The sequence below is a fragment of the Oncorhynchus kisutch genome, linkage group LG10 (genome assembly GCF_002021735.2).
Source record: "Oncorhynchus kisutch isolate 150728-3 linkage group LG10, Okis_V2, whole genome shotgun sequence".
NCBI lineage: Eukaryota > Metazoa > Chordata > Actinopteri > Salmoniformes > Salmonidae > Oncorhynchus > Oncorhynchus kisutch.
The window spans coordinates 1,115,762-1,129,275 of NC_034183.2; the positions used below are offsets into that span (position 1 = coordinate 1,115,762).

At 45.4% G+C, this 13,514-nt stretch overlaps 1 protein-coding gene across 2 annotated transcripts in view; it reads left to right on the forward strand.

The window, feature by feature from the left end:
• Positions 1-6,662: 6,662 nt before the first annotated feature.
• The window catches only part of man2c1 (mannosidase, alpha, class 2C, member 1), a 63,907-nt gene continuing 57,055 nt past the window's right edge, over positions 6,663-13,514 (forward strand). Inside the window, exons 1-6 of one of the 2 annotated variants that reach the window (XM_031832871.1) lie at positions 6,663-6,876; positions 7,160-7,285; positions 7,517-7,640; positions 11,133-11,203; positions 11,944-12,121; positions 12,637-12,826. In XM_031832871.1, the coding sequence (XP_031688731.1) occupies positions 6,776-6,876; positions 7,160-7,285; positions 7,517-7,640; positions 11,133-11,203; positions 11,944-12,121; positions 12,637-12,826 (790 nt within the window). In that variant the 5' untranslated portion in view covers positions 6,663-6,775. Of the gene's footprint in view, positions 6,877-7,159; positions 7,286-7,516; positions 7,641-11,132; positions 11,204-11,447; positions 11,498-11,943; positions 12,122-12,636; positions 12,827-13,514 lie in introns of those variants that run through there. The other variant, XM_031832872.1, reaches the window with a different exon arrangement.

Here is a 13,514-nt window from a genome sequence, read left to right on the forward strand (position 1 = left end):
TATTTTGCCACTATGGCCTATGTATTGCTATTTATTGCCTTACCTCCCTAATCTTACTACATTGTATATAGACTTTTCTACTGTGTTATTGACTATACGTTTGTTTATTCCATGTGTAACTCTGTGTTGTTGTTTGTGTCGGACTGCTTTGCTTTATCTTGGCCAGGTCGCAGGTGTAAATGAGAACTTGTTCTCAACTGGCCTACCTGGTTAAATAAAGGTGTTCTCAACTAGCCTACCTGGTTAAATAAAGGTGTTCTCAACTAGCCTATCTGGTTAAATAAAGGTGTTCTCAACTGGCCTACCTGGTTAAATAAAGGTGTTCTCAACTAGCCTACCTGGTTAAATAAAGGTGTTCTCAACTAGCCTACCTGGTTAAATAAAGGTGTTCTCAACTAGCCTACCTGGTTAAATAAAGGTGTTCTCAACTAGCCTACCTGGTTAAATAAAGGTGTTCTCAACTGGCCTACCTGGTTAAATAAAGGTGAAATAATAAATTAAATAAAAATGCCTCCCCATACCAATAACCCCATCGCCACCATGGGGCACTCTGTTCACAACGTTGACGTCTAACCACTTGCCCACGTGACGAAATACAAGTGGTCTACGATTGTGAGGCCAGTTGAATGTACTGCCAAATTCTCTAAAACAACGTTGGAGGCGGCTTATGGTAGAGAAATTAACATTAAATTATCTGGCAACAGCTCTGGTTGACATTCTTGCAGTCAGCATGCTAATTACACGCTCCCTCAAACCTTGAGACATCTGTGGCTGTCACGCCCTGGTCTTAGTATTTTGTGTTTATATATTTATTTGGTCAGGCCAGGGTGTGACATGGGGTTATTTTGTGTTGTGTTGTGGTATTGGGGTTTTAGTAGGTATTGGGATTGTGGCTGAGTAGGGGTGTCTAGCATAGTCTATGGCTGCCTGAGGCAGTTCTCAATCAGAGTCAGGTGATTCTCGTTGTCTCTGATTGGGAACCATATTTAGGTAGTCTGGGTTTCACTGTGTGTTTTGTGGGTGATTGTTCCTGTCTCAGTGTGTTTGTATTCACCAGACAGGCTGTATAGGTTTTCACGTTCCGTTTTTGTATTTGTCGTGTTTTTTCATTCATTAAACATGTATCGAACTAACCACGCTGCATTTTGGTCCGACTCTCCTTCGACGGAAGAAAGCCGTTACAGTGGCATTATGTAGTGTTGCAAAACTGCACATTTTAGAGTGGGCTTTTATTGTCCCCAGCACAAGGTGCACCTGTGAAATGATCATGCTTAATCAGCTTCTTGATATGCCACACCTGTCAGGTGGATGGATTGTCTTGGCAAAGGAGAAATGCTCACTAATGGGGATATAATCAAATTTGTGTACAAGATTATAGAGAAATAACCTTTCGGTGCGTACGGAACAATTCCGGGATAATTTATTTCAGCTCATGAAAAATGGGACCAACACTTTACATCAGTGGTCACCAATCACAATCAACTGGTCAATCTCCAAGGCATTCCCAGTCGATCACCAAACATTTCTGTAAAAAAATAAACAAATCTTTTTGTTACTTTAAAACATTTGTTTCGTGCTGTTAGCTAAATGTGCACTTGATTCAGCAGCCCTGACGCCAGGAGGTTTTCCATTTGAACCATTTCATTTGTCTGAAGGTTAAACTCCGCCTACACCGCAGGCCCAGAGAGAAAATCAAGTGCACCTATAGGCCTACTGCTGGCCAATCAGACAGTTCAGATCACAATTTTCTCATGCCGTAGAAAGATGCCTCCAACGCACAGGAATATTTCACTTTCTCTGGTCATATGAGTAACAACATGAGTTGATACATGAGGCAGAAATAATGCAGTGTGACTTGAGTTTTGCCATCAGCTAGAAGACTGTGTCCCCTTTTCTCAGTGGAGGGAAGGAGGGTGGAGGGAGGGTGAGAGGCAGCCTTACCACTGCACCATCCCCTCAGACTGACCATCAGCTAGAAGACTGTGTCCCCTTTTCTCAGTGGAGGGAAGGAGGGCGGAGGGAGGGTGAGAGGCAGCCTTACCACTGCACCATCCCTCCCCTCAGACTGACCATCAGCTAGAAGACTGTGTCCCCTTTTCTCAGTGGAGGGAAGGAGGGTGGAGGGAGGGTGAGAGGCAGCCTTACCACTGCACCCTCCCTCCCCTCAGACTGACCATCAGCTAGAAGACTGTGTCCCCTTTTCTCAGTGGAGGGAAGGAGGGCGGAGGGAGGGTGAGAGGCAGCCTTACCACTGCACCATCCCTCCCCTCAGACTGACCATCAGCTAGAAGACTGTGTCCCCTTTTCTCAGTGGAGGGAAGGAGGGTGGAGGGAGGGTGAGAGGCAGCCTTACCGCTGCACCCTCCCCTCAGACTGACCATCAGCTAGAAGACTGTGTCCCCTTTTCTCAGTGGAGGGAAGGAGGGTGGAGGGAGGGTGAGAGGCAGCCTTACCGCTGCACCCTCCCCTCAGACTGACCATCAGCTAGAAGACTGTGTCCCCTTTTCTCAGTGGAGGGAAGGAGGGTGGAGGGAGGGTGAGAGGCAGCCTTACCGCTGCACCCTCCCCTCAGACTGACCATCAGCTAGAAGACTGTGTCCCCTTTTCTCAGTGGAGGGAAGGAGGGTGGAGGGAGGGTGAGAGGCAGCCTTACCGCTGCACCCTCCCCTCAGACTGACCATCAGACGCAGGCCATTGGTCCAGTAAATATATATATATATGATTATGCTCACTTAGCTGTGCTTCACAAGTAATACAAAAAAAATATTACTAGTGTGATCATGTTTTTTTCACCTTTATTTAACCAGGTAGGCTAGTTGAGAACAAGTTCTCATTTACAATTGCAACCTGGCCAAGATAAAGCAAAGCAGTTCGACACAAACAACAACACAGAGTTACACATGGAGTAAACAAACATACAGTCAATAATACAGTAGAAACAAGTCTATATACACACACACACACACGATGTGAGCAAATGAGGTGAGATAAGGGAGGTAAAGGCAAAAAAAGGCCATGGTGGCAAAGTAAATACAATATAGCAAGTAAAACACTGTCGTCTTGAGGAGACCAAAGCGCAGTGTGAATACATACTTTTAATTATACACTAAACAAACTACGGTGACCGCTATAGAAACTGAGTGCTAACATGCAACATCACATAGCGAATAACCCACCAACCACATTACAAAACAGGCTACCTAAATATGGTTCCCAATCAGAGACAACGACAAACACCTGCCACTGTTTGAGAACCATATCAGGCCAAAACACATAGAAACAGACTAACTAGACATGCAACATAGAATGTCCACTCATATCACACCCTGACCAAACAAAACATAGAAACAAACAACGCAAATAATAGTCAGAGTGTGACAAACACTGGAATGGTAGATTTGCAGTGGAAGAATGTGCAAAGTAGAAATAAAAAATAATGGGGTGCAAAGGAGCAAAATAAATAAATAGTAGGGGGAGAGGTAGCTGTTTGGCCTAAATTATAGGTGGGCTATGTACAGGTGCAGTAATCTGTGAGCTGCTCTGACAGCTGGTGCTTAAAGCTAGTGAGATTACTGCACCTGTACATAGCCCACCTATACTTTCTATACCCAATGTCTTTAAATATAATTTATAAATGGTCTGATAAGAATAACATTGGCAGGGCAATTCAAGCATAGCCAAGGTATAATGTATTGGGTCTATAGCCTACTGAGCATGGTCAATATGCAGGGATAATGTACTGGTACTATAGCCTACTGAGCATAGCCAATATGCAGGGATAATGTACTGGTACTATAGCCTACTGAGCATGGTCAATATGCAGTGATAATGTATTGGGTCTATAGCCTACTGAGCATAGCCAATATGCAGTGATAATGTACTTGGGTCTATAGCCTACTGAGCATAGCCAATATGCAGTGATAATGTATTGGGCCTATAGCCTACTGAGCATAGCCAATATGCAGGGATAATGTATTGGGTCTATAGCCTACTGAGCATAGCCAATATGCAGTGATAATGTATTGGGCCCATAGCCTACTGAGCATAGCCAATATGCAGTGATAATGTATTGGGCCTATAGCCTGCTGAGCATAGCCAATATGCAGTGATAATGTATTGGGCCCATAGCCTACTGAGCATAGCCAATATGCAGTGATAATGTATTGGGCCTATAGCCTACTGAGCATAGCCAATATGCAGTGATAATGTATTGGGCCTATAGCCTACTGAGCATAGCCAATATGCAGTGATAATGTACTTGGGTCTATAGCCTACTGAGCATAGCCAATATGCAGTGATAATGTATTGTTTGGCCCTGTCCGGGGGTGTCCTCGGATGGGGCCACAGTGTCTCCTGACCCCTCCTGTCTCAGCCTCCAGTATTTATGCTGCAGTAGTTTATGTGTCGGGGGGCTAGGGTCAGTTTGTTATATCTGGAGTACTTCTCCTGTCCTATTCGGTGTCCTGTGTGAATCTAAGTGTGCGTTCTCTAATTCTCTCCTTCTCTCTTTCTTTCTCTCTCTCGGAGGACCTGAGCCCTAGGACCATGCCCCAGGACTACCTGACATGATGACTCATGTCAGCAAAGCAGTTCGACACATACAACGACACAGAGTTACACATGGAGTAAAACAAACATACAGTCAATAATACAGTATAAACAAGTCTATATACGATGTGAGCAAATGAGGTGAGATAAGGGAGGTAAAGGCAAAAAAAGGCCATGGTGGCAAAGTAAATACAATATAGCAAGTAAAACACTGGAATGGTAGATTTGCAATGGAAGAATGTGCAAAGTAGAAATAAAAATAATGGGGTGCAAAGGAGCAAAATAAATAAATAAATTAAATACAGTAGGGAAAGAGGTAGTTGTTTGGGCTAAATTAGGTGGGCTATGTACAGGTGCAGTAATGCTCTGACAGTTGGTGCTTAAAGCTAGTGAGGGAGATAAGTGTTTCCAGTTTTAGAGATCTTTGTAGTTCGTTCCAGTCATTGGCAGCAGAGAACTGGAAGGAAAGGCGGCCAAAGAAAGAATTGGTTTTGGGGGTGACTAGAGAGATATACCTGCTGGAGCGTGTGCTACAGGTGGGAGATGCTATGGTGACCAGCGAGCTGAGATAAGGGGGGACTTTACCTAGCAGGGTCTTGTAGATGACATGGAGCCAGTGGGTTTGGCGACGAGTATGAAGTGAGGGCCAGCCAACGAGAGCGTACAGGTCGCAATGGTGGGTAGTATATGGGGCTTTGGTGACAAAACGGATTGCACTGTGATAGACTGCATCCAATTTGTTGAGTAGGGTATTGGAGGCTATTTTGTAAATGACATCGCCAAAGTCGAGGATTGGTAGGATGGTCAGTTTTACAAGGGTATCAGATCATTGATGTATACAGAGAAGAGAGTCGGTCCAAGAATTGAACCCTGTGGCACCCCCATAGAGACTGCCAGAGGTCCGGACACGAAAGAGAGGTTGAACGAAAGAGAGGTTGAACAGGCTAGTAATAGGGGTGGCTACAATTTCGGCAGATAATTTTAGAAAGAAAGGGTCCAGATTGTCTAGCCCGGCTGATTTGTAGGGGTCCAGATTTTGCAGCTCTTTCAGAACATCAGCTGAACGGATTTGGGAGAAGGACAAATGGGGAAGGCTTGGGCGAGTTGCTGTGGGGGGTGCAGTGCTGTTGACCGGGGTAGGAGTAGCCAGGTGGGAAGCATGGCCAGCCATAGAAAAATGCTTATTGAAATTCTCAATTATGGTGGATTTATCAGTAGTGACAGTGTTTCCTATCTTCAGTGCAGTGGGCAGCTGGGAGGAGCTGCTCATATTCTCCATGGACTTTACAATGTCCCAGAACCTTTTTGAGTTAGTGTTGCAGGAAGAAAATTTCTGCTTGAAAAAGCTAGCCTTGGCTTTTCTAACTGCCTGTGTATAATGGTTTCTAGCTTCACTGAACAGCTGCATATCACGGGGGCTGTTCGATGCTAATGCAGAACGCCATAGGATGTTTTTGTGTTGGTTAAGGGCAGTCAGGTCTGGGGAGAACCAAGGGCTATATCTGTTCCTGGTTCTAAATTTCTTGAATAGGGCATGTTTATTTAAGATGGTTAGGAAGGCATTAAAAAAAATATCCAGGCATCCTCTACTGACGGGATGAGATCAATATCCTTCCAGGATACCCCGGCCAGGTCGATTAGAAAGGCCTGCTCGCTGAAGTGTATCAGGGAGCGTTTGACAGTGATGAGTGATGTACCAGTCAGTGATGAGAACATGTACCAACTACAGATTATAACATGTACCAACTACAGATTATAACATGTACCAACTACAGATTATAACATGTACCATCTACATAGGCACTTCTGGTTTTGGAAGGACCATAAAGGTAATGGGAATGGTGTACTCAGTCTCTCTGTGCTAGTTGTCTCATTTTACATGAATAACATAACTATATGTATGGTTTTTCAAACCCTTTGGTTTAAATAAATGTTGACATTTGATATTCTTTCTCATATTATACTCATATCATACAATTATTAGTGCACTATGCAGTAAGATTACTTACCCCCTAAATAGTATGGTAGTGGAGGGCTAATCATACGGCCTAGAACGTTAGTGACATGTTAACAACAGCGACATCTAGCGGCTGATCAACGCAAAGACAATAGTATTTATATTGTACTTCCGGGTCCACATGGTCCCTTCCTTGTTGTTTCTCTAAACTTCACGAAACAGTGGATAATTCATTGATTCTCCGAACATTGACCAGAGATATTATTAGTGATGTATCATCAACCGGTACTGAAGAACCGACGGACTCTTCTGGAACGAGCTGAGAAATTCATATCTGAGATTTATTTCACCGACTGCAACCTTAGGGGAAGGTAAATGGTATTTCTTAGCTAGCGGTCAAGTGCAATAAAATGCATGCCCATTACCCACTCAATATGCCCAGCTAAGTAGCAATGTTTTGTTGGGCAGATGGAAGTTCTAAATTGTTTGAATTCTCCGCGGGTGTAGAGAGAAACTGCTCTGCTCCTTGTAATAGCTATTATTTTCTGGGTAATGAATCCACCTTCTGGATCTGGTTATGAGACACTGACAGCACTTTATGTGGCGATCTGAGTCACATAAAAACACGTTTCTTACAACATGACTTGTTTCCAGACTATATGGAGACGCCTGTCCCCTGGAGTCCATCTCCTCGTCTCTGTCACGGCAACGGATCCCTTTCCTAGAGGCTGTCAAACAGAACTTTGAGCCGTATCAAGTTGGTGATACCTTTGGACCTACGTAAGGACTGGAATATTTAGTAGCTCTCTTCGAACAGCATGTTTGGTTAAATACCATGAATGAATGAATGAATGAACGAATGAATGAACGAACGAATGAACGAATGAATGAACGAACGAATGAATGAATGAATGAGTGAGTGAATTAGTGGAGTGAGTTGGTGAATGAGCGTGCAAAAGAACGAACAAACCAGTGAACCAACAAACTAGTATGAGTAATGTTTTATTACAGATGGTGGACATGCTGGTTTAAAGTATCTCTGAGGATACCAGACTCCTGGAGAGGGAAGCAGGTCCATCTGAGCTGGGAGAGTGATGGAGAGGCCATGGTCTGGAGGGATGAGCAACCTGTACAGGTTCAACATTATATACACCCACATGAGCCTTACCTCATCCACCATACCACTACAGTAACTCATCCACCACACCTCAACCACCATAACTCTACAGTACCGCATCCACCATAACACTACAGTACCTCAACCACCATACCTTAACCACCATAACACTACAGTACCTCATCCACCATACCTCAACCACCATAACACTACAGTACCTCATCCACCATAACACTACAGTACCTCATCCACCATAACACTACAGTACCTCATCCACCAAACCTCAACCACCATAGCACTACAGTACCTCATCCACCACACCTCAACCACCATAACACTACAGTACCTCATCCACCATACCTCAACCACCATAACACTACAGTACTTCATCCACCATAACACTACAGTACCTCATCCACCATACCTCAACCACCATAACACTACAGTACCTCATCCACCATACCTCAACCACCATAACACTACAGTACCTCATCCACCATACCTCAACCACCATAACACTACAGTACCTCATCCACCATACCTCAACCACCATAACACTACAGTACCTCATCCACCATACCTCAACCACCATAACACTACAGTACCGCATCCACCATAACACTACAGTACCTCATCCACCATAACACTACAGTACCTCATCCACCATACCTCAACCACCATAACACTACAGTACCTCATCCACCATACCTCAACCACCATAACACTATAGTACCTCATCCACCATACCCAAACCACCATAACACTACAGTACCTCAACCACCATAACACTACAGTACCTCATCCACCATACCACTACAGTACCTCATCCACCATACCACTACAGTACCTCATCCACCATACCACTACAGTACCTCATCCACCATACCACTACAGTACCTCATCCACCATACCACTACAGTACCTCATCCACCATAACACTACCATACCTCATCCACCATACCACTACAGTACCTCATCCACCATACCACTACAGTACCTCATCCACCATACCTCAACCACCATAACACTACAGCACCTCAACCACCATAACACTACAGTACCTCATCCACCATAACACTACAGTACCTCATCCACCATACCTCAACCACCATAACGCTACAGTACTTCATCCACCATACCTCATCCACCATAACACTACAGTACCTCATCCACCATACCACTACAGTACCTCAACCACCATAACACTACAGTACCTCATCCACCATACCACTACAGTACCTCATCCACCATACCACTACAGTACCTCATCCACCATAACACTACAGTACCTCATCCACCATACTACAACAGTACCTCATCCACCATACCACTACAGTACCTCATCCACCATACCACTACAGTACCTCATCCACCATACCACTACAGTACCTCATCCACCATACCACTACAGTACCTCATCCACCATAACACTACAGTACCTCAACCACCATAACACTACAGTACCTCATCCACCATAACATTACAGTACCTCATCCACCATAACACTACAGTACCTCATCCACCATAACACTACAGTACCTCATCCACCATACCACTACAGTACCTCATCCACCATAACACTACAGTACCTCATCCACCATAACACTACAGTACCTCAACCACCATACCACTACAGTACCTCATCCACCATAACACTACAGTACCTCATCCACCATAACACTACAGTACCTCATCCACCATACCACTACAGTTCCTCAACCACCATACCACTACAGTACCTCATCCACCATACCTCAACCACCATAACACTACAGTACCTCATCCACCATACCACTACAGTACCTCATCCACCATACCTCAACCACCATAACACTACAGTACCTCATCCACCATAACACTACAGTACCTCATCCACCGTAACACCACAGTACCTCATCCACCATACCTCAACCACCATAACAATACAGTACCTCATCCACCATAACACTACAGTACCTCATTCACCATACCACTCAGTACCTCATCCACCATACCTCAACCACCATAACACTACAGTACCTCATCCACCATACCTCAACCACCATAACACTACAGTACCTCATCCACCATACCTCAACCACCATAACACTACAGTACCTCATCCACCATACCTCAACCACCATAACACTACAGTACCTCATCCACCATACCTCAACCACCATAACACTACAGTACCTCATCCACCATACCTCAACCACCATAACACTACAGTACCTCAACCACCATAACACTACAGTACCTCATCCACCATAACACTACAGTACCTCATCCACCATAACACTCAGTACCTCATCCACCATACCTCAACCACCATAACACTACAGTACCTCATCCACCATACCTCAACCACCATAACACTAAAGTACCTCATCCACCATACCTCAACCACCATAACACTACAGTACCTCATCCACCATACCTCAACCACCATAACACTACAGTACCTCAACCACCATAACACTACAGTACCTCAACCACCATACCACTACAGTACCTCATCCACCATACCACTACAGTACCTCATCCACCATACCACTACAGTACCTCATCCACCATACCACTACAGTACCTCATCCACCATAACACTACCATACCTCATCCACCATACCACTACAGTACCTCATCCACCATACCACTACAGTACCTCATCCACCATACCTCAACCACCATAACACTACAGCACCTCAACCACCATAACACTACAGTACCTCAACCACCATAACACTACAGTACCTCATCCACCATAACACTACAGTACCTCATCCACCATACCTCAACCACCATAACACTACAGTACTTCATCCACCATACCTCAGCCACCATACCACTACAGTACCTCATCCACCATACCACTACAGTACCTCAACCACCATAACACTACAGTACCTCAACCACCATAACACTACAGTACCTCATCCACCATAACACTACAGTACCTCATCCACCATACCACTACAGTACCTCATCCACCATACTACAACAGTACCTCATCCACCATACTACAACAGTACCTCATCCACCATACTACAACAGTACCTCATCCACCATACCACTACAGTACCTCAACCACCATACCACTACAGTACCTCAACCACCATACCACTACAGTACCTCATCCACCATAACACTACAGTACCTCATCCACCATAACACTACAGTACCTCATCCACCATACCACTACAGTACCTTATCCACCATAACACTACAGTACCTCATCCACCATACCACTACAATAACTCAACAGACTAGTCTCATCCTCCGGGCTCTCTCAGCTTGCCTTGGGGCAAAGTCACAATAACAATCTGTTTTAGTTATATGTGAACTCTTATGTACGCTAATCAAGCCTCACTGCTTGTTGTTCAAACACATCATTCTCAGGGGTTGACCTTGATGTTGTTATTTGATTGACAGGGGTTGACCTTGATGTTGTTATTTGATTGACAGGGGTTGACCTTGATGTTGTTATTTGATTGACAGGGGTTGACCTTGATGTTGTTATTTGATTGACAGGGGTTGACCAAAGAAGGGGAGAAGACCAGCTACATCTTGACTGAGTGTCTGAAGGATGATGAGCCACACAGGTTAGTGGGTTCTACATCCTGACTGTCTGGAGGATGGTGAGCCACACAGGTTAGTGGGTTCTACATCCTGACTGTCTGGAGGATGATGAGACACACAGGTTAGTGGGTTCTACATCCTGACTGTCTGGAGGATGATGAGACACACAGGTTAGTGGGTTCTACATCCTGACTGTCTGGAGGATGATGAGACACACAGGTTAGTGGGTTCTACATCCTGACTGTCTGGAGGATGATGAGACACACAGGTTAGTGGGTTCTACATCCTGACTGTCTGAAGGATGATGAGCCACACAGGTTAGTGGGTTCTACATCCTGACTGTCTGGAGGATGATGATCCACACAGGTTAGTGGGTTCTACATCCTGTTTGGGGTGAATTCAGTTTACATTTGACATTTTAGTCATTTAACAGACGCTCTTCAGGGATTTTTCTGCCATGGAAATCCTTTTGTGTTCAGCAAACAGTGGCTACTTTTAAGACTCTTAAATATAAAATATAGCTCAGTGAATGTATTTGATTTGATTAAAACACATAGGATGTGTCAAGATATGGAAAAATATAAGTTTAAACATTTCAATCGATTGGTTGAAAGGACAGGAGGCTCTCGGTTGACTAAGTTTGTTTAGTCGGGGACATCGCTGCTCTACATTGAGTTGGCGCGTAACGGTCTGTTTGCAGCGAGTCAGGATCGCCTCAGTGTGTTCTACTTCTGTGTTGTAGCCTGTCTTCTGTCTCTTTTAGCATCTCCCTGTATGTCGAGCTGGCGTGTAACAGTCTTTTCGGAGCGGGACAGGGATCCATGATTGCAGCACCTGACCCAGACAGGAAGTACTCTGTCCAGAAGGCTGAGCTTGTGGTGTTTAAGTCGGACGTCAGGGAGCTGCTGACTGATTTGGAGATGCTGGTAGACATGGTCAAGGTGTGTTGAAATATCAGTATTCTATAATGTCAATGTACTACCTAATGGGATGTGAAGTAGGTCAAGAGGTCATGTCTGGAGCAGGGTGGGGTCAATTCCAGGAGTAGAAGGTCAAGAGGTCATGTCTGGAGCAGGGTGGGTTCAATTCCAGGGGTAGAAGGTCAAGAGGTCATGTCTGGAGCAGGGTGGGGTCAATTCCAGGAGTAGAAGGTCAAGAGGTCATGTCTGGAGCAGGGTGGGTTCAATTCCAGGAGTAGAAGGTCAAGAGGTCATGTCTGGAGCAGGGTGGGTTCAATTCCAGGAGTAGAAGGTCAAGAGGTCATGTCTGGAGCAGGGTGGGGTCAATTCCAGGAGTAGTAAACTAACTAAATGGAATTGACTCCAAACCTGAACCTGCAGATGGAATTGTGACATTTAACTGTGAATGAAGTGTAACTGTCAACTTTAGTCAGTCTGCTGTTCTGTTCCTGATTTCTCATTGGCCTGTTGATCTTCTCTCTTCTGCCTACTCTCAGTTGCTGGGTGAGGGGGAACAGCGTGGGTACCAGGCTCTGTTCACAGCCAATGAGATGGTGAACCTGTGTGAGCCGACCAATCCCAGCTCATTTCCTGCGGCCCGGAGTCTGGCTCAGAAGTTCTTCAGCCAGAGGAATGGAGAGAGCCAGCACACTGTCCATGCTATGGGACACTGCCACATTGACTCAGGTAAACATCTCTCTCTTTCAAGATGACTGATTTTGTTTAGTCTATGTCCATGTATTGAGTTCTCCTGTAATGATGCTCCGCTGTCTATTGCTGCTCCACTGTCTACTGCTGCTCCACTGTCTACTGCTGCTCCACTGTCTATTGCTGCTCCACTGTCTACTGCTGCTCCACTGTCTACTGCTGCTCCACTGTCTACTGCTGCTCCACTGTCTACTGCTGCTCCACTGTGTGTGGTGTACTGCTGCTCCACTGTCTACTGCTGCTCCACTGTCTACTGCTGCTCCACTGACTACCGCTGCTCCACTGTCTACTGCTGCTCCACTGTGTGTGGTGTACTGCTGCTCCACTGTCTACTGCTGTTCCACTGTCTACCGCTGCTCCACTGTCTACCGCTGCTCCACTGTCTACCGCTGCTCCACTGTCTACCGCTGCTCCACTGTCTACTGCTGCTCCACTGTCTACTGCTGCTCCGCTGTCTACCGCTGCTCCGCTGTCTACCGCTGCTCCGCTGTCTACCGCTGCTCCACTGTCTACTGCTGCTCCGCTGTCTACTGCTGCTCCGCTGTCTACTGCTGCTCCGCTGTCTACTGCTGCTCCGCTGTCTACTGCTGCTCCACTGTGTGTGGTGTACTGCTGCTCCACTGTCTACTGCTGCTCCACTGTCTACTGCTGCTCCACTGTCTACTGC